This window comes from Leuresthes tenuis, unplaced genomic scaffold (assembly GCF_036924035.1).
Source record: "Leuresthes tenuis unplaced genomic scaffold, fLeuTen1.0.hap1 SCAF_7, whole genome shotgun sequence".
Classification (NCBI taxonomy): domain Eukaryota; kingdom Metazoa; phylum Chordata; class Actinopteri; order Atheriniformes; family Atherinopsidae; genus Leuresthes; species Leuresthes tenuis.
This window is the reverse complement of record NW_027325361.1, coordinates 13,082,609-13,107,982: the sequence shown is the minus strand read 5'-3', so window position 1 is coordinate 13,107,982 and position 25,374 is coordinate 13,082,609. Positions and strand designations below refer to the sequence as shown.

The following is a 25,374-nucleotide window of genomic DNA, read 5'->3' as shown; positions in this document are numbered from 1 at the left end:
CATTATCTAATGCCGCCAGCATTGTATCCCTTCTGTCCTCCTTTTTTTTTTCTCTCCTCCGGTCCCGTGACCACCAAGCAGTTGAGGCAGAAAGTTGCCTTATTGAGCCAGGTTCTGCTGCAGGTTTCATCCCGTTAGCGTTCTCTCTCACTTTTGCCAAGTGCTTCCTCACGTGGAACTGTTGGGTTTCTATCCTGAAATATCTATATTTTGATTTAGTGCCACGGACATGCAATTAAATCTAACTCAATAATTCAGTTAGGCCTCCAGCTTGGAACCCAACAGCTTATCGTTCATGCTTCTAAAATTGAGTCATCTTCCCCAGGTTCCTTAGAAATCGCATCTGATAATGTTCTGTAGAATCTGAAATTTTGCCCCCCCCCAAGAAGGAAGTATTTCTTTGTTTGCCTCTGGTTGAAATTAGTCTCAAGAATTTCTTTTTCCCCTGAAGGAAGAAGGTGAGATGCCGTGAGCTATGTGTGAAATCCTAGCGGCAGCACCGTCAGTCATCTGTCAGCTACCTGTCAGCTCGAATAAATCCTCACTTTACTACCATTTAGAAAGGTAGTTATTTTCAAAGCGGCGCTTGAATGCGGCTGGATGCGTTCCAGCATCTGACAATATATGCAAATTTCTCAGTTCTCACTTTAGAATATCGCTACCACTGTCATTAAAACAAAAAAGAAAAGACTCCTTTTCTTCTAATTTCCCCTTTTTCTGTTTATTGCTTTTTTCTGTGTCTCTTTTCTGTGTTGCTTGAATTTATGCCTGATATCTTTGGAGTTTGAATTGCCGTTTTTTATGCCTTCAACCCAGAGGTTTGTTATCCGGGTGGAATCGTTTTATCTTTAACTTGGTATTACGAAACAGTTTTTAATGAATAAATCTTTTTCCGAGCCTTGTTTATGAAGCATATCTCTGCTGCTGGCTACCTAAAATATTTGTTATGTTTCTGATCATATCTTGTACTTCCAAAAGCTTCCATGTGCTGTTCATGGGTTGTGTCTGCCAAAGACTTTCATGTGTACCGCGCTTTCAATCAAACTATAAATTACATACTTTCTAATCAGTGCCAGATATGTCACCCATAGTGACTCGGGGATGAAAGGGTGTTGGTGCTTGTATTCAGGTTATTTTGCATATTAATAATGATCTGAATTTTTTATGCTCTGATAAAATAAATGCAACATTAAAGACCTTATTCATTCCCAGTGTGTACAGCCACTAGTTTAAGGGAGGGGGGGTTTGTCACATCACAAAAGCCTAAAAGTTAGTTTTTTAACTATGTACTTCCTTTAACCAAAGCCAGACTTACTGGGCTTTAAATAATGCTTCATTTTAACCCTCCCTTTCTCCCTGAACTGTTAAACTGTTAATGAATGCTTTGAGCTTTTGCATCCAAAATGTGGGAGTTACAGTCGCTATAAAACACTAAATGGGAGTATGTCAGACGTTCAGAGTTTGGTCGGCAGGGTGCTGAACTTGTTTGCACTTGGCTGTAGAAAAACAGCAGCTTCATTTGGAATGCTGGCTTCTATGTTTACAGGTGCCATCATGTGAGTCCAGTTCCCCTTTCGGAGTTTTACAGAGTAACATGTAATCTGATCAGCTGTAATTTGAGTCCAAAGAAATGTGGACAGCTTTTATTCAAGTATCCAGGCTGACTTTTGGATGGCTTTTGATTTTTTTTATTCTTTTGCCGTTGTTGTTTCGTTTTATTACGGTCAAATGTCCGTCCGGAAATCTGTCCAGGAACTTCAGTCCCTGGAACTGATTAAACTTTGTGTTATATAACATGAACAGAAGAGACTTCAGGGACAGTAGATTATATAAATTGTATGACCTGAACTCGCTCTCAGAATTCAATTAAATGAAATTCCATTCACTTTAATGGGCGTGGAATTAAATCACAGTTGTCATCTCACAACACCAGAGCAAAACTTATCAATTTCCTTTGAGCAGGCACTTGAGGTCAGTTAAACTGTCCTTTGACAGGATGAAACCTCGGACAGAGACAACCAGAGGGAGGGCGGCCATCTGCTTGGACCAACTGGAGTGAGGGGAAAAGAAGAAAGCGAGAGCAGTGAGAGTTGATACATAAGCTTTTCTGATCTAAGTAGATATACACTACTTTTGTACCAAAGTACACTGCAGATGACCAATATGGTGCAGCCCCTGAAAGATCTTAGTCAAAGTATTGTATGTATGATGCTCCAGAATGGGCCCACGTACACTGGCTAAAAAAACAGAACAAAGTCTTTATTTCCATCCGATTCAGGTCACCGCATATGTTGAACGCAGCTGTGATACTCAATTGGCCCAATTCTGCAAGCTGCTGGGGACAACTTAAAAGAACATACAGATAAAGCAACACTGGCCTCCAAGTGGCATGTTGTAGCAAAGCAGCCATACTTGAATCTTCAACCCTGCTTTACGTCATTGTGGCAGATCTTCCTATTCACATTCTTTCCACAGATTAAGGGTGTTCACGCTGCAGCGCTTCACAGCTGTGAGTCACAGTAGCTCCAACGGGAAGTTGGGTAAAAAGGGAAGACGTGTTTGACGTCACTGTGAGCAACGTAGCTCAGAAAATTCAAACCTATGAATGAAGGGTGAAAAACCAGCTTCTCTCCTGCCCGAAACGTCATCATCAACTTGTCCTGACATGTTTGACTTCTGACACACTTCTTATGTGTGTCAAAAGTCACGACGTGTTAAACACGCTGAGCAGGCTACGTCCTGCCCACTATATGATAATGAAAAGCAGCTAATACATCTATAATGTACATGGATTTCTATACTATGTGTCATGATATCATTTACAGTATCAGTCAAATGTTTGGACACACCTGCTGATTCAAAGTAAATGAACAGGTATGTCCAGGCTTTTGACTTGTACTATGTGTACATATTAAACCCACACTCCTGCAAAAAAATATCATTCAATATGATGAACTTTCAGTTCTGCGGAACACTGATTTTCGGCTCAGAACAGGTACTTGCAACATTACGAGCTTTTAACATATTACACGATCGTGATGATTGTGACACACTAAAGAAAGTCAGCGTTGTTTAATGCAGCGTAAAAGGAAGGAAGTCTTATTCAACCCTGGGAGGCCTGACATTGCACGCATGTCTGTGTGTACGTGTGCACATGAGTGTTTTATGCAAGGACAATTACTCACCACTCAGTCATCTGCAACCACACCCAACAATTATGTACTGTTACAGAAAGTTAAACTGCTGTGTCCTTACTTACCGCTGCCATCAAGTGATGGGTAATTAGATGGATACTCTATGGATCCCAAAGGGAAATGAAGGCATTCAGCACCTTGTTTGACTCGCGTACACACATACAGTGCAAAATAACAGCTGTCCCTGCGAGTGAATCATAGATTCCAGTCAGTATCCAAAGCTGTGCAGTGGATTTCTGTGGTGGATGTGATGCAACAGATTCCTTGTGTACTTGTAACAAACAGAATTCAGGAGAATGGTGCCATCGTGTGGTCAGAACGTGAGAGTATCTTCTGCAGTGCAGTTGACATAATTACACTATATGTGCATTGCTGTCCAGCAGAAATAAACACAACATTAAAGCAGTCACTCTCAACATGAGGTTTTACTTTACTTAAGGATAATTTTGGCTTAAATCCATTGAAGTTGTAATTTCGTCAGATGGCTGTTTTTGGGGACAGAAGTCAATCAAAGAGTGGAGGAAGATCGGTTGATGATCTGGATTTAGGAGCCAGGGGTTTGTTATTGTCCATGCATTTTAGGTTTTTAGAACAGTTGATTTAATGAACAACTTAGAACGAATACTTTTCAGGGTGAAAAACACACACACTCACAAGGGGTTTGAGCTAAAAATACTAAGATAAGTTATATCCATGTGGTACTATAGCTCTACTTAGGGGCTTCCCTGGCCTCTTCAACTCTATGGTTAAATAAATGAATCTCATAAATAGTTAAGATAAGGCTGGCAAATTTCCAGAAAGCCATTGTATTTATCTATTTTAGACATACAGCTGTTAATTTCCAATGATCATGTACCAAATCCAATTACACTGTAAGAAAGAAACCACCTACATAGCACACCTAAAACACTTTTCTGACAGAACAGGTTTTTTAACATGTCTGTGGAGTGAGATATACCTGATGGAAGAAATTATAATAGTGTCGGCAGATAGTTGGAGACTGACAGTTTTTACATAAAACTGATCAGACCTGTTCCGGAAATATCCCTCCAGATATATTCAAATCTAGATGGGCCCACATTTGACAACAAAGGGTATATTTTTTAAATGAGTTCACATGCATTCCCTTCAGAAAGTAAACCTTCCACTTCAGTGGGTACAGGTAAGTTCATTTCAGAGTCTAAATTTTCTCTCAGAAATGATCATAGCTGAAGTCAGAAAAGTTGGATGAATCATAAATGCTAATTCTTAAAAAGGCATAGATTTTCATAACAGCACTCAAGATATAGAATATATTAATGATATAAAAGTAAAGGGTATAAATTAATTTAGTCTTAGAGGGTCTTTGGTAACCTGTGATTTTTAAGATGAGAAGTCAAAATGTCGACCTAACTGTGGTTAAGTTTCATGACACTGGGTTAAACTACACAAAACTACAACCCTAATAGAAGTTCCCTGTACCAGGATGCACTTTTTTTTATTGTGCTGTTCATTTTGTGGAATATGGGCCTTTTGCAGGCTCTAGAAAGACGAAGCAAAGGTGTGAAAACATTGATTTTGTAACTTCTTTTTTTTAAACACTATTCTGGATGCTTTGCGGCTGGTGTGATTTCCGTCGGTACTTCTGATTCTCTTTTTTTTTTTTACACGTTATGATGCATGACCACGCCAGCTGGGGAAGTTGTTAGCATGTGGGTGCAGCTGATTGAGCTTTCCAAAGCCCAACCAATGCCTTGAGTGAGGCCCCAAATCCAGTTGAGTTGATGTCTAAGATACAGAGCAGGAACAAAGTGGAGAGAAAGGAAGAGGATGTTAAAACCATCCCCCTCTTGATCTTTATGATCTTCATGAGAAAAGTGAGATCAGATAAAATGAAAAAGCTTGAAATCCTGGCGAGGAAGGAGCAGGAGCAACAGGAAGGTAATATAGTTGTTTTTTTCACTGAGACATAGCTGCAGGAATGACTCTTTAACACCGAACCGGTGGTTTTCAGACAAGATGGACAGACAGAGACTGCAGACAAAAAGAGTAACAGTGAAGAGTTGTTTATCAAGAACGTTCACCTGTATTATCTGTCGACACTGTGTGTAACATCATAAGCTTGTAAGTTGTTGCTAAACTGCAAAAAAAAAAACTACTTTCATTTGTGATGATTCTGAAGATCTAAATCAGACCTCTCATTCTGTTTCACTTCAACTTACTAAAACTTTTTAAAACTGTTAACTGTTTTTAATCTATTTTGTTATCTATTTCTTGTTATTTTCTCTCAACATTTGAAACTACAGTAAAATAATTTCTCTTTGGGCATTAATAAAGTATTAATGAGTTATATTACTCGAAATGATAAAAATAACATTGAGGATAATAATATTGATTATGAATACATTGATAACAGTACTGCAGTATTCATTTCTAACAGCAGGTGGCAGCATTTGACAAGGTTAAGTTACAAGTAATCGAGAAGACTCCATTCTCACCAGCCGGCTCAAATAATATACTCCAAGTCTTGTATGGCGTGAATCCGCGAAAATACAGTTGAATCACTTATGTTAACTCAAGGTGCATAAGGAAGATTAATCGCAGCATCATTTAATCACACAAGCGACACTATTCTGCTTGAAAAGTGGGCAGAGCGGTGCGCATCACCACCGCCCACTTGTGAGGACAGCGAGTCATGCGGCCTCCACTGTTTTGATTCACGACTCGGGCAGGAAGGGCAAAAATGGCAGAAGACTGGAAGTCCGGGTGACTTCTCCAAACAACCCTGCCATTCCGATTAAACTCCAACATAATAAGACTGGAGTCACCGGTGAAGCTGGCAACTGTGTACGGTACTCGACTCTCTCCGGAGAACATGGAGGTTATGGCGGAGGAAGAGGCAGAGGAGCGCAGGTATGTGACAGCTTGGGCAGGGCTGATTACCCGGCTAGCAGGGTTAGGAGTGACCGTTCATAGATAAACAGCATAAGTAGAGAAATGCTATCATTGTAAACCCATTCGCTGATTAGATAGAGACAACCATTAATAGAGACAACTTAACCTCACGTAAGTTGAAGCAGTGTAAAAACAGTAGGTTGCTAACTCGCCGAGAGTGCTAACTTCGAAGCTAGGCTAGGCTAGGCTAGGTTAGGCTGACATGGCAGTCAGAAAACAGGCATTAACTGCAAGGTTAAAATGAGCCACAATCGTGTGGATGGTTACTAAATGCTTCGTACCATTGAAACACTCCACATATTGGGAGAGACAACATGGATATTTAGCCGTAATCTCTGTTGGTGCTAATTATTAGCAACCCCATGGTTAGTCCGTGCTAGCAGCCAAAGCTAGCTGTCAAATCTGTTTTCTAGCTGTCGCTGGCTGCGTTGTGCTGTAAAGTCACATGCTTGATTTAAAAAGTCTATATCAAGCATGAAAGTTTAACAGACCAGTGTGCTTCATGTTCTGTACATGTTGCCTTTTAAACTAATGAAATTATTATTATGAATTATTCAAAACACTATTCCTGATAGCGCCTTTGAGGGAATGAACAAGTTCACTTATGTTCATTTTTAAGGAAGTTGCGAGTGGCTGCTTGCGCTGGTTGTCTGGCAGTTGCACAGTTTGGACTGATCAATTTAAAAGACAACGCTTTAGAGTTTACACTGTAAACACAGTTGTCCCGAGGTTTATGAGGAAACTCCTACATGCACACCGCCACGCGCAAACTCAGAGGAAACCGTGTTGACATGAATCTTAAACCACGACAACCTTTATGGGATTTGAGGAATTTTACTCCATGATGTCCATTGCACACACACATAGTGGCCTCTCTTTATTATTGCTTAAATTCATCATGCTCTGCAGCATGTGAAGAATGTTCTCTAACTTTAAGCCAATTATGGAATGTTATTTGATTAGTGGCCCACCACCTGATGCTGCTCAGTGCTACAGCTGCTTCATACAAATGAGTTTTTATCTTCATAAATGTGCTCCTGTGCACAAGAGGGAGAACAACAAGATGTGTGCTTGGTTACGATTACTTTATGTGATAAAGGGGTTCAAATGGAGATGGCTGGTCAAGGTGCCCTATATACAAAATAAGGTGTTGACAGAAGAGAAATTAGGAAAATTCAAAAGTTGTGTAACTGGTTTTGTTAAGCTTGACTGCTGATCTGAGAGACTGGATTTTTATTTTATTTAATTTTTTTTTATCTGAAACCTTTTAACAGTAACTATGTATCCTAAAGATAAGGGATGCCTCCCTGGCTGTTTACCCAGTTTAAGATGTTCCTGTAAAGGCTGGTTAAGGGCTGACCTGTTTGAAGAATTTGTGCAAAATGTGAGCTTTCTTATTATATAAGCTGATGCCAGTTGCTCTTTTATTTGCAGAAAGATTGTGGTCAGCACAGTTGGTGAGTGACTAAATTGCTGAGGAGGATAGTTTTCTTAGTGCAGGGAATTGTTTTGTTTGACATCAGCAATGATTCAAGCAAGCCCCGGTGACAGTTGTCACCAGCACCTCTTTAATCCGTTACTCATTGTTACCCCCATCCTGTCTTTCCTTCCTGCCTCCCTGTTTGCCTCCAGGAGGGAGCAGTGGAAACTCCTGTCCAGCTTAAAGACCACAGTGGAAGGCCTCGTGTCCACCAACAACCCTAATGTGTGGTCACGGTACGGCGGCTTGCAGCGGCTGCACAAGGACATGAACAACATCCTCAGCCACAGACTCAAGAATGAGCAGGTCAGGAAATGCAGCCCTTTTGAGTTGGTTTTCTTTGATTCATTTGTTTTCCTTTTAAAGATGAAGCTGTCAAATATGTTATTGATGGAAGACTTTAACTGATCAGTTTCAGCACAAGCTGCCGTCTGCTTTAGAAAATTCTGCAGGTCAAAGTTGGCGTCGTTAAACTTTGACTTGCTAATCTCCACGGTTGGCCAGTGTTTCAACACACGGGACTGATTCAAAGTTGTATCTCACTGGCCTATGTGTAGAATATACGCAGAATGGAGTCGCATGTTTTTAAAGAAACCTTTTCCATCAGATTACAAGCAAGCATCTGAACACCTGATCTGCGTTTTGTGTGTGGAGATGGTGTCTTATTATCAGGTCATTCTCAGGCAGAATGTTTATAGCAGCTGCCTTTCTGTTGCAGGTGTACTACAAGCACAGGGACTACTGGCCGTTCGTTTGGTGCGTTCGCTACATCAGCCCCCATCTTGCCTCACACGTCGAACAGGTGGGCTGATTTGTGGCGCCTTTTCTCTCGGTTGGTTTGTTCGAAAGCGTAAAACTGTTGACATTTTGCGAATGCTTTTCTGCACATGTGAGAAGGGTCTGGCCTCTTTCAGTTCTGCAGGCCGTACTGAAAAGTAACCTATTTACTTTTAATCCATTTCTTTTTTTTTTTTTTTTTTTTTTTTTAAACCATTCTACTCATTCACCTTTTGTCCGTCATCATATTTACTGTCAAATCAGCAACAATATACCTTTCATTTTTGTTTTAATGTTAAGGTGATATTTATAAGGTGAAAGTCTAGCGTAACTGTTGTGATGATGATTTTCTCCGCCTGCTGTTGCTGACCCAGCTGTGCTGTAATAACCATGTGATGGCCTGTTGCAGCACTGCCGTAAACAGTAAAATCCCTGTTCTTTTGTTATACTCTGATAAGTGTTTTACTCTGCTGCCGATGCCCCCGACTACCTCATCCCAATCTGTTCTGCCCGTCTTTCTGTCCATCCTCAGTTCAGTCATCTGGAGCCGGTACTGAGCAGTGGGATGCAGAGTGCTGGTGAAAGCTACAAGGCTGAGCGCTGGCTGCTTCACAGCTTACAGGTTCACATGCTCTCAGCTCAGCTCCGACCTCTGCTCAGGCATCTGGGACATACTCGGAAATATTATAATGGTCAGTGTTGCCATAGCAATTGAAACCTCTATATATTTCTGCTCCTCGAAGTGTTTTCTTGTCCACGTGAAAACGTGTTTATTCACTTCCTTTGTCTCTTCCTTATGTCTCTCTTTCAGATGATGCATTCCTACTGAGTGAGCCTCATGTGATCGCCATGTTTCAGTGTCTGGAAGCTGTGGAGCAGAATAACCCCAAACTGCTGGCCCAAGTAGACACAGTTGGGGTAGGTTTCTTACACTTCTCTATATATGTCACAGCTCCTGTGCATGGACAAAACAATGGGAATGGGAGAGGTGGGTAACCGGAACTTTTTACAATGTCTCTTTTCACTCTCCAGTTGTCCCCTCTGAAAGGCTCGCCATATCTGGGTCTTTTGAAGAGCCAGAGCTTGTGTGTGCTGCCAGGGGCCGGTGGGACCTGGCGGAACGCTGACACGGCTCCCAGCAGAGAATCCCTAAACCGCAGACTTGCCACCTCAAACTGCTCTCTGAGAGAGCAGAAATCTGCCAGCATTACAGGAGCTGCATCCCATAACAGCGACACAAGTGAGGAAAATAGCCAGTGTACATTTTAAATGTGCGCTTGGATTGGTTGGTTCTGTTGTTAATTTGTAGTTTCTTCTCATTCAGCTCCTCCAAGATATTAAATGCTGTAACGACAGCTTTGTTCTTTATGTTTCTTTCTGCTTCTTTATGAAGTACGGTGAATATCATGTTGTTGTTTTTTTTTTGGACAGTTCTACTTACATTGATGTTTTATGAACTGGGAGATCTTTTCCTGGTAATAATAAGACAACAGTCAGCGATCATCAGAGAGTCCACCGTTCACCCAGTTGAAGGTTAAGATTGTCAACAATTGTTCTGATTTGATGGTTGAGTTTTGGAGTCAGATGGATCATTCCTTGAAATGATTTTAGGCGATTTTAGACATGATTGTTTATCTCTGTTGTTGGCGGAAAGTCACTATTTTGGTTCTATATGAGACTACATGGGGAGGATTTGGGCTGTGAATACACTACAGTTTGTACGTAAATAGACTGACTTACTCATACAGAAGACTGATTGTTTGTGGGAAACAGCTTTTTGAGGAATGTGTTGATGTTGGAATGGGTTGCACATAGCGATTTGAACCACAACAACAGTTATAGACACGTTTTAGCGTTTTGTAAAATGTTTTCATGAAAGATTCACCCTTTGTGTGTTGTGTTGCAGACTCGACCTCTCCAGCCAGCAGCTCGGGAGCTCCCTGGGTGTTTGTGTCCAGGCCTGGGGAGCTCGAGCGGGGTGTGACTCCTCCTCCTGTGCCGGCGTCGGTTCCTTGCATCTCCCTGACGGAATCCCCGTTGTCGGCATCCCTTCAGCCTGAACCTGGGGACTCTTGCGACGGAGACTCTGATGATGGTCCAGAGTATCTGGCTATTGGTAACCTGGGGCAGCGGAGTCGCCGTGACTCCCGCAGCTCCACTCACAGCAGCGACCAAGGCGAGAGCAAGGAAGTGTACCTGCAGCGGAGTTCCCTCGCCCCGACCCCACCGAGGCGCTCATCTTTTTCAGAGGGTCAGAGGGGGGTGGGCAGGGGGTCCAGAGGACATGCCCGCTCATTTTCAGACACAGGGGTCAATCAAAAACTCAGGAATGGTGAGTCAGCTGGTATGATTACAGAATTTGTAGAAAGCTAGATTTTAAAAGTCTTAAAATATTTAAATGTCTAAAAACACCAGAAATGAATTGTATCCATTACAGCTGCAATCCTACCATTGTTAGTATTCAATGAAATTATATGTGCAAACCAGTCAAATGAAGCTTAAAGTATTAAGTCGATGGTTGCGTGGATCTGCTTTGTCATTAATTGTAACATGGTCAGTATTATTTGGAGTCCCTTCTCCTCGGCTGTGGTCTTTCTTAGAGGATGTACGCTTCCTGTCTGAGTTTAAAGCTTGCCAAAAGAGCGTCCTCTTTTTGGCTTTAGTGAAACTTCTCTCATTCTGCTCTACCTCTCTATTCTCTCTCTTTTACTGTTTGCACAAAGGAGGGGGCCACCGAAAAATCACCATAATAATAGAGGATCCTGTAGCAGGTTGGCAGTGCAGTTTCACTGTACTCCATCACTTGACCCCTCCCACCCTTGTATTTATCCGTTTTGTTTTATGCATGTTGATGCACTTTATCCCTCTCATTTCCAGTCTTACCTTCAGCTCATCATTTGTGCTTGTGGTCCGCAGGAGCCGCTTTGTTTTTGATATGATCGCGTATTTTTCTTGGATCAATTCCACGTGGCAAAAGCCAGGGATGATCACTTTCATTTCAGTTTCCATTGCATGTTGGTGTGTTTTCATGAAATAATTCAAGGATTCATTTAAGGTTTTTCTGCATTTGTAGGAGGCAGATGCAAAACAATTAGCAAGAAGAAAGTTTAGAAGTAAAGGGAAAACAATTTGGTGTCTGTTTTGTATAATTAAATGTGCTTCAGTTCATTTCCATGATCTTTGAAACCTCATCGAATCCCTGATTTAATTGTACTATCTTGTTATGCTGTGATCATGGCTAAAACTCAGCAGCCATATTTTTTTGTTGCATACAGTAAAACAAACCATTTCCATAGTTAATATTTGGCACAAAGTTATGGGACTTTGTGATTAATAAGCTGTTGATAAGCAGTGTTTTTTTTCTCTCTCTCAGAATCAGCTGTCGAAGACTGCTGTATGAAGGATTACAGTCCTTTCTCACCTCAGCGCAGTGATTGCAGCACCCCCAGTTCACTTTACATGGAGTCTCGTGAGTTCTCAGATTTTCGGGTTGCAATACTTAATAAAGTGCTTTGACAGTTTCAGTATAGCACACTTTTGCTACTGTTGCCCTTAGCGGAAGCAAATCTTCCATTTCACATTCAAATTTTTCAATTTTGCAGATGTTCTTTGTTTTTTTTGGGGGGGGTTAAAGTTGGGGATAATGAACGATGTTAAAAGTACGATAAAGAAAATGTCGGGCTCGTGCAGATCCTGTGGTTGTTTGACACAAAATGTTGAGCCAGAGGCTGTTAACAGCATGCATGGGAAGTTGATACAATAGTTTCTTTTTTTTAAGCAAACCGAGTCTTACTTCCTGAATGCCGATGTGTGTCAAGTGTCCTTTAAACGCGACAGTCTGGATTCTCAGTAGGAAGCTCACGGAAGGGTTACAAAGTGTGTTTTTGATGGTACAACCACAAACCGTACAGCCTTAAATTCAAATATGAATTTAGTTTTAGTTCACTTGGTCATTTAAAATTTTTGCAACCTTCGTATTTCTCCCCAGCAATAGACGAATGGTGCATGTTTTATTCCCCTGCGTTGTTTTGTGAAGCTGTAGTTTCCTTAAGCATGCAGGATTACATAAATGAATAGCTCAAATTTCCCCCTTCTCGTTTAGCTGTGAAAAGCAAACCTTTGCTTTGTAAGTTTAAACGGGTGATGGGGAATAACCTGTATTAAAAAAAAAAACATTATTTATTTGGCTCTTTTTATCGATTGGTGTAAAGTTGTGTGTGTGTCTCGGTTTCTTCAGATGGGACCCAGTACAGCAGCGTTCCTGATGGGATGTTCAGGAAGCCTTCAAAGGGTCAGAGCCTCATCAGCTACCTGTCAGAGCAGGACTTTGGCAGCTGTGCTGACCTTGAAAAGGTAACAACTTCATCAGTTTTATTTATAAAAAAAAAAAAAGAAGAAGAAAAAAGTGGTTTACCCTCCTGATTGATATCTGATCTCCTGTTTGTCCCGCAGGAGAACGCTCATTTCAGCATCTCGGAGTCCCTTATAGCAGCCATCGAGCTGATGAAATGCAACATGCGACGTCAGGAGGAAGAGGGCGAAGAGGAGGGAGACAGTGACTCTGAGATTCAGCAGCTAAAGCAAAAGATCCGCCTGCGGAGGCAACAGATCCGGCGCAGCCGCCTGCCAACCTGCACATCCTCCCAACACAGTACGCTGCATTTCTAGTTGGTTGAGTTTTAATGGATGGTGCAGATGCACCACATGGTCCTGTTGTCTAAGAAATGGGTTTAATGTTTGTTTATGTGACACGTGATCAAAATTTCCTGGTTTGCATAAGTCTCCTTCGAGTCTTTCCTTCTGTGCAGATTTCCATTCCACCGACAGTGGAGGCTCCAGGAGGAGCTCTCAGGATTCCTACCAGGGCCTCTCCAACTCCGGCTCAGCTGAGGAGGTGGAGGAATGTGAGCTACAAGGTATGGGGGGGGGTGGGGGGGGGGGGGGGGTGTTTAAGTGAAAACACATTTGAGTCTTTATTTTTCCATCACCATTAAAAACAAGCTCCTTGCAAGCTGTTCATTGGGAACAATCAGTGCAGGAATACTAATGTTAACTTATTTTCATCTGATGAAGATGCAGCTCCTTTAGCAAAACGACACAATGCAGCAAACAGTGTTCCCATCCACAGCTGTGAAACTGTTACTTTGACCAAAGCATTGCTATCTATCTATCTATCTGTTTTTTTTTATTCTTCAGAATTCATTGGAAATTTTCACCATGTGTCTGTGTGAATGAGTCGTTGTTTCAGTCGTAACTCACACCCACTCATTACCACAATGGCCGCTCACTAAGTTTTATGATGAACCATAAACATAAAAGTCTGAGTCTCCAGGTCACGGCATGGTTATGCGCAGAGCGTGGGAGTGAAATATTCTCAATAGCGACACGTGATGGAACTCATTTAGGATTTATATGGTTGTACTTATTTCAAAAGGTATGGTTGGTCTAACAAGGCGAGTGTCAGATAACGGACCCTTTTTATCTGAACATGTATTATTTTGATACATGGGTTGCAGTTCTGGGTTCTACTCTGCTCTTCTGTTTAAACCTTTAAACGGTTTGTGTGTGAATTCTATTTAGTGTGATTTCTTTCCTGCTGTGAAATGGAAATGGTTGTCTCCAGCCTCACCAACAGAGCAACTTTCTCATGTGCAGCAGTCCGCTGGGATGTGCGTGTTCCAATGCATTTCCAGTGTTGAAATATGTGTGTGTGTGTGTGTGTGTGGTGCGGGTTGTTCTGAGTGTTAGTTTCTGTCTCTCAGATGGCTGTGAGGGCCAGTCCCTGCTGGCGGTGTCTCAGAACGGACTCTCCCTGTCACTCGCCTCCCTCTTCTCAGGTATCTGCGGGACGGTGTAGTTTCCAGACGGTTTACTGTGGCCGTGCTCCCTCGAGAGGAAGCTGGTGGCTTTGCCCCAAACTGAAAACTGCGATTCGGATGAAGACGAAGCGATCAGTGTTGGGGCGAAAACAAAGTTAGAACATCAGGTTACAAGCTTGGACTTTTGGGAGGCAAATATGCAAGAATGAGTTAAATATCACTACCTTTTCCAAATGAAAGATAGCGGTGTTCAGTCTCTAAATGAAGCCAAACATCAATCTGAGGGCAGCTACTTAACTTTTACTCCGAGTAGCTGTCGATTTAACCACACATTTCTGGGTTTGGGGATGTTCCAGGTCCGTGTATCTGGTAATATTTTTAAAACAACACGCCGTAACGTTTCAGTTTGGGGATGAGCCAGCCGCCTCTTCGTCTTGGTTGAACTGTGCTTGGCTGTTTGTGTTGTTGCTCAGTGCTTCGGGGTTTTGGTGGTGCAGGAGGACAGATGTTGCCCGTACCTGTTAGTCTACCGAGGCACATGGGAGGAGACGAGCGAGTCAACGAGTGGCATCCTGTTGCATGTATAACGAGCGGTTCTCACCATCCATCCTCGTCATTATTTCTCATGTTCAGTGATGAGGTGTGATTGCCGTCACATACACATTCCTCCATCTTTTTGTTCCCCTTATTTATTTATTTATTTTTTTAGATGATAGTACATACAGTTTCAGACTGTGGCTTTGCTTTAATAAATTAGTATTTTTGTTAAATATATTTATATCCATCTCATGCAGGGGCAGCGCTGGTAATGAAGGACCACGGGGCATTTTTCTCTCTTAAGTGGCTTATATTTACATGTAATATATGTATATTTTTGCTTTAATGGGAATAAAATGTTAATCATTCAACCCCACTGATTAACTATTCATCCAAAGCCCATTAACTCTCTAACTGTGCCATGATTGCACCTCACTCTGCTGGACACAAAATCACTGGAAATCATCTGCCACGGCCTCTGCTCACACTTCCCTTTTTTCTGGGTGCCAATGATTTAAAAACACGTCGCGCTTCACGTCCCAGTCAACAATCTGCCCGAATTATCGGTACAAGCGGAGCTATTCTCAGACACCATTGAGCCAAATCATATTGTTTGTGTGTCTGTAGCTAAATCTCTCATTTTTGTTTCCACTAGAATCTTTTCTTGGCTAATGCCGTTGATCAAAATGCTCGCCGCTCCTGCTGCTACTCGGTGAAAACGTTTGTTCGCTGTAACCCAGAAAGGCTCTGAATCTAAGCCGCGCTTCGGCAACAAACAAGAACGTTGATCTTGTGATAGAAAGAATCCCCGCAGGCGGTCTCCTGTTCTGCCAAACCCGGGCTGCGTGTGTTCTTGCTTACATGTTGATTCTTCAGTTTTAGAGGAAAAATAAAAAAAAAATGTTGTAGAGATGCTGTCGAATATGTTCTGCTTTCACTGCATGAAATGTGCTTGCATAGTTCGCTCTCAATCGGCTATGAGACTTTTAACTCTTCCAACAGAATTGCTTATTTTCCAAGCGCCGTGGTCTTGTTTCTTTTCTAAAACTTTCCCTCACAACATTAAATGCTGCTTTGCCGTAGCAGACAGTGTCACCTGAAACCAAAGAAACTCCAGCCACTGCCCTGTTCTTCCCTTTTCTTGCATTATTTTAGTTTCTTCCATTACTAAAACTCACAACTTTCGTTTTCTTTTGACTCGTTTGGCTCGTGGATGAAGAGGGTTTCTTCACCCGTATCAACCTCTCCTCCTGGGTGGTCAGATGTGTCTCATTTTGCTCTCGCTTTGTTCTCTAGACGCAGACATAAAGCGCAGTGTGAGCTCCAGCGGCAGGTCTTTTCTCAGCTCAGAGTCCATGTGAGTAACAGTTTCTTTTCACCTTCATGCTGCTTCCTGAATACAATTTTTCGTTTTCGTCATGACGACTGAATGTTAATGTTAAAACGGGTTGTTTTTTTTGTTTTTTTGGGTGACCCCAGGCCCAAAAAAATTCAACGACTGCCTCAGGCTCTTATTTTTGGGGATTTCTGGGAGTAAGATGAACCAGATGGATTAGCAGCCAACAGAAAGACTTCAGTGGAAAACCAGTCCACGTGCTTTTTGAACATTCCTCTGTCTTGTGTTTTTCAGCTCTCCCTCCTACCTCCACTCTAACTCAGCGGAGTCGGTAGCCATGGGTTTACTCAGGCAGTTTGAGGGCATGCAGCTTCCTGCGGCCTCGGAGCTCGACTGGCTGGTCCCAGAACACGATGCTCCACAGAAGGTGCGTGGTCTGAGCTGAGTTACATCCCTCCACACATGGCCCTTAACACCCAGCTGTATTTCTCACAGAGAAAAAGACCAGTTCTTCTCTTTGATCTCGCCGTCTTGCAGTTGCTGCCCATTCCCGACTCTCTCCCGATCTCTCCTGATGACGGTGAACACGCAGACATCTACAAGTTGAGAATTCGGGTTCGAGGCAACCTAGAATGGGCACCGCCTCGACCTCAGATCATTTTCAACATTCATCCTGCCCCCAAGTGAGTGAACGCCTGGCTCTACCCGCCCTCCCTGTCTTTCTCTCTTATCCGTTTGTTTCTGTTTTAATCTGACCCCAATGTGGTTGCATCACCTTTGTCACAGCACACACAAACAAATCAGAAGAAGCCACAAATGAAAGCAGAATTGGAGGAGTGAGCAGAGCCAGAGTCAAAATGAACCATCAGTCGCCATCATCTTTGAATCTTTAGCTTGTCATGTTATCACACAGCTTTCAAAGATGATTTACAACAAATTGCGTCGGAACCGTCTCCGTTTCCAACACTCCTGAAGTTTAAGCACAGATGTGAATGTTGGCGCATACGATTTGCATCGCACCGTGTGCTCATACATTGAACTGCAGCGTGTGCGTTGCTTTTCTGCATAAACCCCATCCACAGATTTTATTAAACTGAAGTTTCAGGAAAAAAGCTATTTATTTTGTAGCTATCCAGGAGATTGAGGTCACGTAAGGTCGCGTGTAACAAGCAAAAAATGACAGTTTTTCTTCTTTGTATGAAAAATTGTCAGTAACTTCTATGTTGGTTTCCCTTTCAGGAGAAAAATAATTGTGGCGAAGCAGAATTATCGCTGCGCCGGCTGTGGCACCCGCATTGACCCAGGTATGAACAGCAACCACAGAAATACTTCAGCATGACTGGAAGTGGTAGGATAGGGCTTTTTTTAAGCTTTTATTTTCCTATTGACCCTTTAGCTTTGGTGCACTTTTAAAAATCACGCAGTGTCTTCATTTTGCAAATGTAACTTGTAACTTTAAGACTTCAGCTGACGAATAGTCTCATGCAACCTTAGTCACTTATCTTATCTAGTCACAGCCTCTCATGTCTCAAAATGGCGTCTTTCTTTTCTTTCTTTTTTTTGTTATGAATGGTTTTGTTCCCTTCCTTATCGGTGTCCACCTCTGCACCCCTCAGATTATATCAAGCGACTGCGTTACTGTGAATACCTCGGCCGTTACTTCTGCCAGTGTTGCCACGAGAACGCTCAGGCTGTTGTTCCCGGCCGTGTGCTGAGGAAGTGGGATTTCAGCAAGTACTATGTCAGCAACTTCGCCCGGGACCTGCTGAGTAAGATCGCTGGCGATCCGCTGTTCAACCCCAGTGACATCAACAGCAGCCTTTACAAGAAGATCAAAGCCCTGGAATCTGTTAGGGTGAGTTTGAGGCAGTGTGTCTTTTTTTATTTTTTTATTTTTTTTATAAGCAGCTATTGCATGTACCAGTGTCAGAGGTTGCTGATTAGCTGATAACATCGAATTAAAAGAGAAACGCCTGCAATGCACAACAACCCTACTGTGGTGTTCTGAACGTTAAGTACCCTAAACTGAAATGGCAAACTTGTGACTCGATGCTATTTGCGTGGGAAGCCAGAATGAATAGAGACATTCATGTTTTTAACAGATACCGTTTGGATGAAGCTAAAAAAACACTTCAGTGCTGCTGTTCACTGACACGTCTGTCCAAGATTTAGCAAAACCGTTATATAAAAAAGATAGAAGAAGACCCAAAATAGATTATACAAGCACATTTGCAACCGCATTATCAGGTCGTCCATTATATAAGTTATTTTTAATCTCTTTTAATTTGATTTAATTTTTGATTTAGAGCCTCTCCTACCTTTCCTCATTCAAAAGTGTAATTAAATGATAATACTGGGCAGGAAAAGGCTTTGGAACCTTATGTAGATGATTATAATTCCTGCTGAAGGAGGGGCTGCAGCAGCTTGTTTTAGCAGGAAGTCAGAAAGATGAAACGACCTGGTGAGGAGCAGCTAAAAGGAGCCCACTGAGGAGCTGGCTGTGTGAAAATGTTTACACCAGTGCTCAACACAAAGGGCGGTCTGTTTGGAGAAATGATATTCAGGATTATGGTTTGATTCCTGCTGCATCGTGAGATAATTTGGATACAAATCGATTGTATCGAGTTGCCATCCTTGCACTTCTGCCTTGTTAAAAATGTATATTCACTGTAGCAGCCAAGCAGGATTGTGCGTTCCCAGTCACTGTAACTTGTAACTTTAAGGCTTCAGCTGACGAATTGTCTCATTTAACCTTAGTCACTTATCTTATCTAAGGTGGGGTACCTTACCTCTCTTCAAACTGCAGTGATTGGGTTGATTGGGCTGCAGCTTTGTGCTGTAAGGTGTCACGATTTACTGTGAACTGACTTTTTCTGCGCTGCATCCCTCTGTTTGGTCGTGTCATTTTCATTATCTTTTGTTCTTATTTTACGCCGATGCAAACGGTGCTTTCCAATTTCTCTGTTTAGGTTTTGAGGGTGCAGCTGTTCCACATGAAAAATCTCTTCAAGACGTGTCGCTTTGCTAAAGAGTAAGTCATGTCTGTGCAGGTTTGTCTCGTTTTCAGTTGAACTGTTCAGAAAGTCTGTGGGCAAACATGTGAAAAGTGTCACATGTTCGCTACTCCTCAGGGTGCTGGACCATTTCGACAACCTGCCAGGTCACCTGACCGAGGATCTTCACCTTTTCTCTCTGAATGACCTCGCTGCTGTGCGTAACGGAGAACTGGCTCCCCGAATGAAAGAGCTGCTTAAGCTGGGTACCATGCATGTAGCTGGCTGTGTGGTAAGATGAGCCCCACAATTTCTGTCTCCATACGATATCAAGAAGCTATTGACCTGTTTTAATGTCCACAAAATCCCTGAAGGTCTTCTAACGGTTTTCCTTCTTTCGTTTCCCCAGCTGTGTCAGGCGAATGGCTTTGTGTGCGAGTTCTGCGGCAACGACAAAGACATCATCTTCCCCTTCCAGCTGAGCAAGTGCCAGCGCTGCGAAGGTGAGCCACCTCCAAGAGCCCCCTCCTCCCGCACTTCTTTTCCACTTTCCTGGAAAGACTGGAAGATCCCCAGTCCTCGTAGACTGGCGAGGGTCCTGTCCAGAGACAGGAGGGAGGGGGAGGGAGGGGAGGAGGATTTACAGCTAGGAGCAGATCAGGAGGTGATGAGAGGAGAGCAAAAGAAGACGGATGAAAAAGAAGCAGAGTTGAGGCACACAGCTGAAGTGAGACATAATAGAGGGGGAATATTTCAGGCTTTGACTTCTGGAAAACTGGTTAAGGCTTTTTCCAGGAGGAAGAGTAATGACGGGGAACAAGAGATGGCAGGGAGCGTCGGAGAGGTGGAGGGGGTGGAAGAGATGGAGTCCAGCAAAGCGGGGGAGGGAGGAGATGTGCACGTGTGCAGTAAAGAGAAGGATCAGAGTGAGGAAAGTGGAGATGAACATGCCCGGAGGGAAAAAGTGAACTTCCTCAAAGTTCTACAGATAGACAAATTAAAGAAAAGCATCTCAAAGCGAGACAGAAGAGGTAGTGACAATGAAACCTGCAGCAGCGTGGAAAGTTTAGAAGAAGCAGGGCCAGCGAGAAAAGGCCGCTGGATGATGTCGGGGTTCGCAAGTCGAGTCAAGAAGTTGTCAAAAAAAGGGAATGAGGATGAAAGGGAAACAGAAGTGAATGAGGATCTTGGAAGTGAAGAGTTTGTAAAGATAGCGTTGGAGGGAGAAGAGGGAGCAGAAGAGGAAGGGAAAGATCGGGCAGAGGGTGCAGATGAAACCACAGAAATTGAGAAATTTACAGTCCCAAAATTACTTAAACCCCATCAGCTGATGTCTGTTTTCTCCAAAGGGAGAACCAAGGGAGCGGAGGATATAAGCAGCCGTGAAAGTGACCTGAAAAAAGGGTTGAACAGTGAGGAGGAGGAGGGGGAGGAAGGCCGTAAAGATACGGCACAAACTAAGTGGAGAGCTCGCAAAACCCGCAAAGCCAGGAGAATAACCAGAGGCAAGGAGATGAAGGACAGGGGTGGGCAGTATGGGGAGACTGCAGGGGAGAATGCAGAGAAAGAGGACAGAGAAGATCGTACTGAGGGAGGTGGAGGGCAAAAGTAACAGCAGAGTAAAGTTAAAGAATACAAAAGGTTCAGGGGAAGAAAGGTTGCTTCCAGGCGTCAGAGACTGGATTAGAAAACTCGCTCATAAGGTCTAAGATTGTTATGAGCCAATTAAGTGCAGTTTATAGACTGAATCTTTCATATTTGGTGAATGATAATTAGTTACCTGGGGGCTTCAGAACTGTTCATCCTTACTTAAAGTTGCCAAGTTATTTATGTTTTATTGTTGTTTTATATGAACCTGTCTTACATGTTTTTACCAGAGCTGACTGCCTGCCCTCATTTTTCTATTGCAAAGCTGTACGTAATCATCCCAGTCGTCTGCAAATATTTGCCGGTTGAATGAAAGTCCACTGCGTGGCAGCAGAGCACAGAGACTACCGACAAGTGGAAATGCAACTTTTCAAAACTTCTCATTTCACATCTTATGTGTTGTTTGTCAAACGCGCACAAAAGAAACTCGAGTCTTTAGGCTTTGGTTTTCCTTCTGTTTGTTTCCAACCATCTTGTGGTGTGAGACACTTTCCTTCGCTTATTTCCATCTGAATTCCTGGCATGTTGGTTTTACAGATGCACAGCTGGTGGAGGGTAGATGTTTTGGCAGCCGTTTGGTGGTGGATGTCTTTTAGTTTTCCTCCTTTTTGTCGGCTCTGTGCTGTTTCCGTCTTGGCAGCCGTCTGCCACCCAAGAGAGATCGCTGCTAAATGACGTCCCTGAAGTGGCACGTCACCCATTAACGTTAGGTTTGAGTGTACTTTGGTCAGAGATTTCAGTTTGGACTCTTGTTGAAGCTGCAGCTTATGGTGTGCCTGGGCCAAGTGGAGGATTGATAGTTTGATCACTCATTACTTCAGCTTTCTCTGATTGTTTGCCTCGTAACACGAGTGGAGTTGTGTGATCGTGCTCTTCCACCAGCGTAGGAGAAGCCTTGCAGTAATTCTGCCGCCTCAACTCTCTATGCTGTTAGATTTCTTTTTTTTTTTTTATTTATTGTTGTAGGAAGAATGAGATTGTGCCAAGGTTTTTTAAACTGTAATTTATGCCTTTTTAGTTGCTTCTGCCTTTTACTATTTAAGTTCCATCTTCATGTCAACAAGAAATAAACAGTATTGTTGAATTTGCTTTGCCTGTCATTTCATCATTACATTCAGATTGTATCATTTGTTTCTTTTTAAAACACAGAAAGTAGAAGATCTCAGTAAAGATATTGCAGAGTTGTGAAACTTTGCCGGTCGGTTACGGTAGAACACGACGGGCCTCGACACGTTCGGGTTGTGGTTTGTGCGTCCCAGAACACGAGCTGCTTCAGACCTCCTCCCTCCTGTCTGCCTTGCTGCCTTCTACCTCTGTGCCTTTTATACTCCTGCGCTTCACCCACCCTCCCTCAGGACACCTTGTGATTGGCTGTCCTGTGTATAGATAAAGTCTTATTGTCTCCAGACTGGTTAAACTGGTTGACTGCTGTATAAAACTGGAGCCGCAGCTCGCTGTGCTCCCTGTGCTCACTGCTTATCTCCTCTGTTACGGTGGGCTGTGAAGATGGTGAACAGAACACAGCAAAACCAAACTGACTTCTCTTTTGTCTGTGATACGTTTCCCTTCCTCAGAGTGTCACGCCTGTTACCATCGGAGCTGCTTCCGGACGGGCAACGACTGTCCTCGATGTCATCGGCTGGAAGAGCGCAGAGAGAGGATGGCGCGCAAAAACATGGAGGAACAAGAGGATGAGGGAGGTGGGACTTAGGGCCGGTGACGGCGGAAGAGCACAATGCGACCACGATTGCACTCAATGTCTCATTTTCTTATCCAGTCCCTTCAGACCTTGCTGACGGTGCCGCCTGATAAGAGCAGCTTTCCACCAGGTTGTCGGATCAGGTTTCACTGTTTCTTCTGTCAGGAGGAACGTGTCTACTGGTGATTTGTTTTTATTTTTTTTTTGAGATGAAGATTTTCTTTAAACGCCCTTCAGACATGCACTTTAATTTGTGAACGTGTGCTGCTTGAAAAATGTGTCTGACTGACGATTGCATTGAAACAAGATTGTGTTTTTCTTCCCCCGATATGTGGAAATTTTCAATGATTATTATTATTTCTTTTTCTGTTTTAAAAGAGAGAAAAAAGATATCTATTTAGGCTCAACGTACAATAATCTGATCTCATTCCTCTTGTACTGGAGAAATCAATATTCCCTTCCATATTTCCTCCGTCACCACAAAAAGCAGTGGTTGTTTGACGGTAATTCCTATTTCTCTAAAACTGAAGTTTCAAGCTTTAAAGCATTCTCCTTGTTTTTTTTTGCCCGCCTTAGTTAAACAGAGCTGAATCATTCCTCTACGGACGGAGCCGCTCTGTGTGAGCACGTGCGAATGAAGAGACCCGCACAGCTATTCGATGCCACCCATTTGGCACTCTCTGTGCAGAAAGAGCCAAAGACTGTTTTGTGTAGAACTTGTTAGCACTTGTGTATTGCGGTATTTGTAGGAAAGTATTTGCTCGGACTGTTGCACTCAGGTCTGATGCCTCTTACTACTGTCGGCGAATGCTTCGGACTCTTCATTCTACTGGCCTGGTTGAAATTTTTGGCTTTTGTGACCTTTGTTTTTTCTCCTTTTAACAAAATGAAATTGGATATGTAAGTCTTTTATGATTTGACTGACACTGTATTTGAATAACCCTGCCAGTTGTCTTGTTTTTGTTTTAATATGAATACTCTGAAGCTATTTAAATGATGCTTTCTTTTCCTTAGTCCTTATGTTCCCATTTTAAGCGGTTTTAACCACATTTTTGAGCTCTGGGACCAACAAAGTTAGGCCGGCAGAGAAAGTAGAGTTTCATGGGACAGCTGAAGTTGCAGGATTAGAGTTCAGCAAAAGGTGTCGGAATCGTTGTTGGAATCTTTTAAATGAAACTGCAAATGCTCTGTTTTTGTGCTGCTCTGTGTGTGTGTGTGAGAGTGTGTGTGAGAGTGACCGCGTGCACGTCTACCTGCTGTGCTTGCAGCCACGCACAAATGGTTTGCACTAACCTTGTCAGCACTAAGCTGTTTTCTAACGTAGGCTTTGGAATACCAGAGTGTCTCTGCTGAATGCACTGATCCCGTGTTGTTTCGTTGGAAGGGGGGGGGGGGGGTGGAGTTTGGATGTCACTCTTTGGGAAGTTTTCAGATGTTCGTTTTAAGAACATGAACCGTCACCTTGTAATGTTACCGTTTCTGTTATGAAGTTCCTGTCATCTTGGTTGCACATGTTTGAGGAGTTTCACTCCAGTATGACAGTCTTGAATTTGAATGAATTTAACACTGTTATGAACAACAACAAAAAACTCTTATTTTATTAAATTTTTTTTCCCCTCCAAGATTAAGTCATTATTATTGATTGTAGTTTATTTTCCTAATTATAGTTTAACCCCCTTATATGTGTCACAAAGACGTGTCCAGTTGTTTAAGTGCCTCTGTTTTGTAATATGGAAAATATTTTCCCCTGCTTTTTGCAGTCATCCATTGATTGCGCAGATTAATCGCATGGGAACCGCTCGTCTACTACTGCAGAATTTTCCATTTTTCTTTTTGGCAGATTTCCGGGCTTCAGGTTCAGGTTCAGGTTTTTATAATCTGTGCCTCTGTTGTATTGTGAGTCGAGGGGAAATGAGCTGTGAGAAAACGCGGGTAAAGCTCTGCTAAGAAGATTTGTGCTCGTCTTTTCATCCAAACTCTAATAGACTTACTGCTGTATGTGGACAAACCCTTACAAGATGGACCCATCAAACAGTTGTCTTCACAAGAGAGAAGACATTTTTAAAAAAAAATTTCTTTTAAAAGAAAGTTTGGACGCTAAAGCTTATGGCTCCTGTAGGAACCGACCACCCAACCCTTTAAAAACCTCCTCGACTCAGCTGTTTGTTCGTCTTTGGGCTGCCTTTATTATGATGGAGTGATGAGGTTTAAAGTGCACTACAGATTTAAATGTATGTTATTAAAAATGTTAATTATTCTTATTATGTCTTAATTTGCTTTGAATCTGTAATTATGTTGATAATAAATGACTGCCGCGACTGTTAATACGTTGTCAACTGTAACTAACATTCATTGAACTGTCAGTTAATGTGCTTTTTATTTTCAGAATTAATCCATAATTGAACCATTTTGTGTCTGATAAGGCAGTGTAAAACGATCCACATTTCAGATCCCACACTGTTGAGCTTTGGAGGCTAAAACCGGTGCTGATCAACTCACAAGCCAGTTAAAGTCAGCTGAAATAACAGTTTTTCAGCCTTCAGACCACCGTATTGATTAAAACTGAGCATGTGTGCTTCAACTTTTAAGAGGAAATTGTAACTTTGACATTTACAATGTGTGATGAGAATATCGTGTATCACATCATGTGAACTTTTGTACCATCTAGTGGCAATGATGAGAAAATATTATTTTCACAGCCTCACATCTTCAAAATACCAAAGTCATTTTAAATGTTCCAAGTTTTCCTCCCAGCAGGATCAGAATAGCTTATATTTCGAGTTGCTTGGACCATATAATGTACAGCTGCATGCTGCTTTGAGCCTTTTTCAAAGGTCTATGACTGCATCCAACTGTGCTGAACCTATTTAACAACCAAACCAAAGTCTGAACCAGTCTGAGCTGTGTGCAGATTTGATAGTCAAATTTCCAGATGAGTGAAGCACAGAAGGCTGCTGT

General features: G+C 42.5%; 1 protein-coding gene and 1 long non-coding RNA gene across 4 annotated transcripts; one reads left to right on the top strand and one right to left on the bottom strand.

Annotated features, from left to right (window-relative positions):
- Positions 1-1,861: 1,861 nt before the first annotated feature.
- Positions 1,862-3,412, bottom strand: LOC140311292 (uncharacterized). The gene is made up of 2 exons (XR_011916895.1): positions 3,260-3,412; positions 1,862-2,050 (listed from the first exon to the last, which is right to left on the bottom strand). It is a non-coding gene; the product is annotated as an uncharacterized lncRNA (long non-coding RNA).
- Positions 3,413-5,834: 2,422 nt separating this feature from the next.
- Positions 5,835-24,741, top strand: rubcn (rubicon autophagy regulator). 3 transcript variants are annotated; one of them, XM_072389354.1, is made up of 22 exons: positions 5,835-6,086; positions 7,761-7,914; positions 8,327-8,410; positions 8,918-9,077; positions 9,197-9,303; positions 9,418-9,625; positions 10,292-10,717; positions 11,109-11,156; positions 11,759-11,854; positions 12,623-12,738; positions 12,838-13,036; positions 13,194-13,301; positions 14,148-14,222; positions 16,038-16,098; positions 16,372-16,504; positions 16,615-16,760; positions 17,317-17,381; positions 17,694-17,932; positions 19,047-19,108; positions 19,209-19,362; positions 19,480-19,573; positions 22,292-24,741. In XM_072389354.1, the coding sequence occupies exons 1-22, from the start codon at positions 6,049-6,051 to the stop codon at positions 22,426-22,428; spliced, it is 2,910 nt and encodes a 969-aa protein (XP_072245455.1). In that variant the 5' UTR covers positions 5,835-6,048; the 3' UTR covers positions 22,429-24,741. The 3 variants fall into 3 exon arrangements, with proteins under 3 accessions (XP_072245455.1, XP_072245457.1, XP_072245456.1); XM_072389356.1 differs by lacking the exon at positions 14,148-14,222; XM_072389355.1 differs by lacking the exon at positions 11,109-11,156 and having other exon boundaries at positions 5,836-6,086.
- Positions 24,742-25,374: the final 633 nt, after the last annotated feature.

Bases quoted from the DNA above. Each gene is read 5' to 3' on its own strand.
- rubcn (XM_072389354.1), top strand. From the start codon at position 6,049: ATGGAGGTTATGGCGGAGGAAGAGGCAGAGGAGCGCAG. The intron at 11,157-11,758 runs GTTGGCAGTGCA...TCTCTCTCTCAG, and splicing joins AATAGAGGATCCTGTAGCAG to AATCAGCTGTCGAAGACTGC. The intron at 17,933-19,046 runs GTGAGTTTGAGG...TTCTCTGTTTAG, and splicing joins AAGCCCTGGAATCTGTTAGG to GTTTTGAGGGTGCAGCTGTT.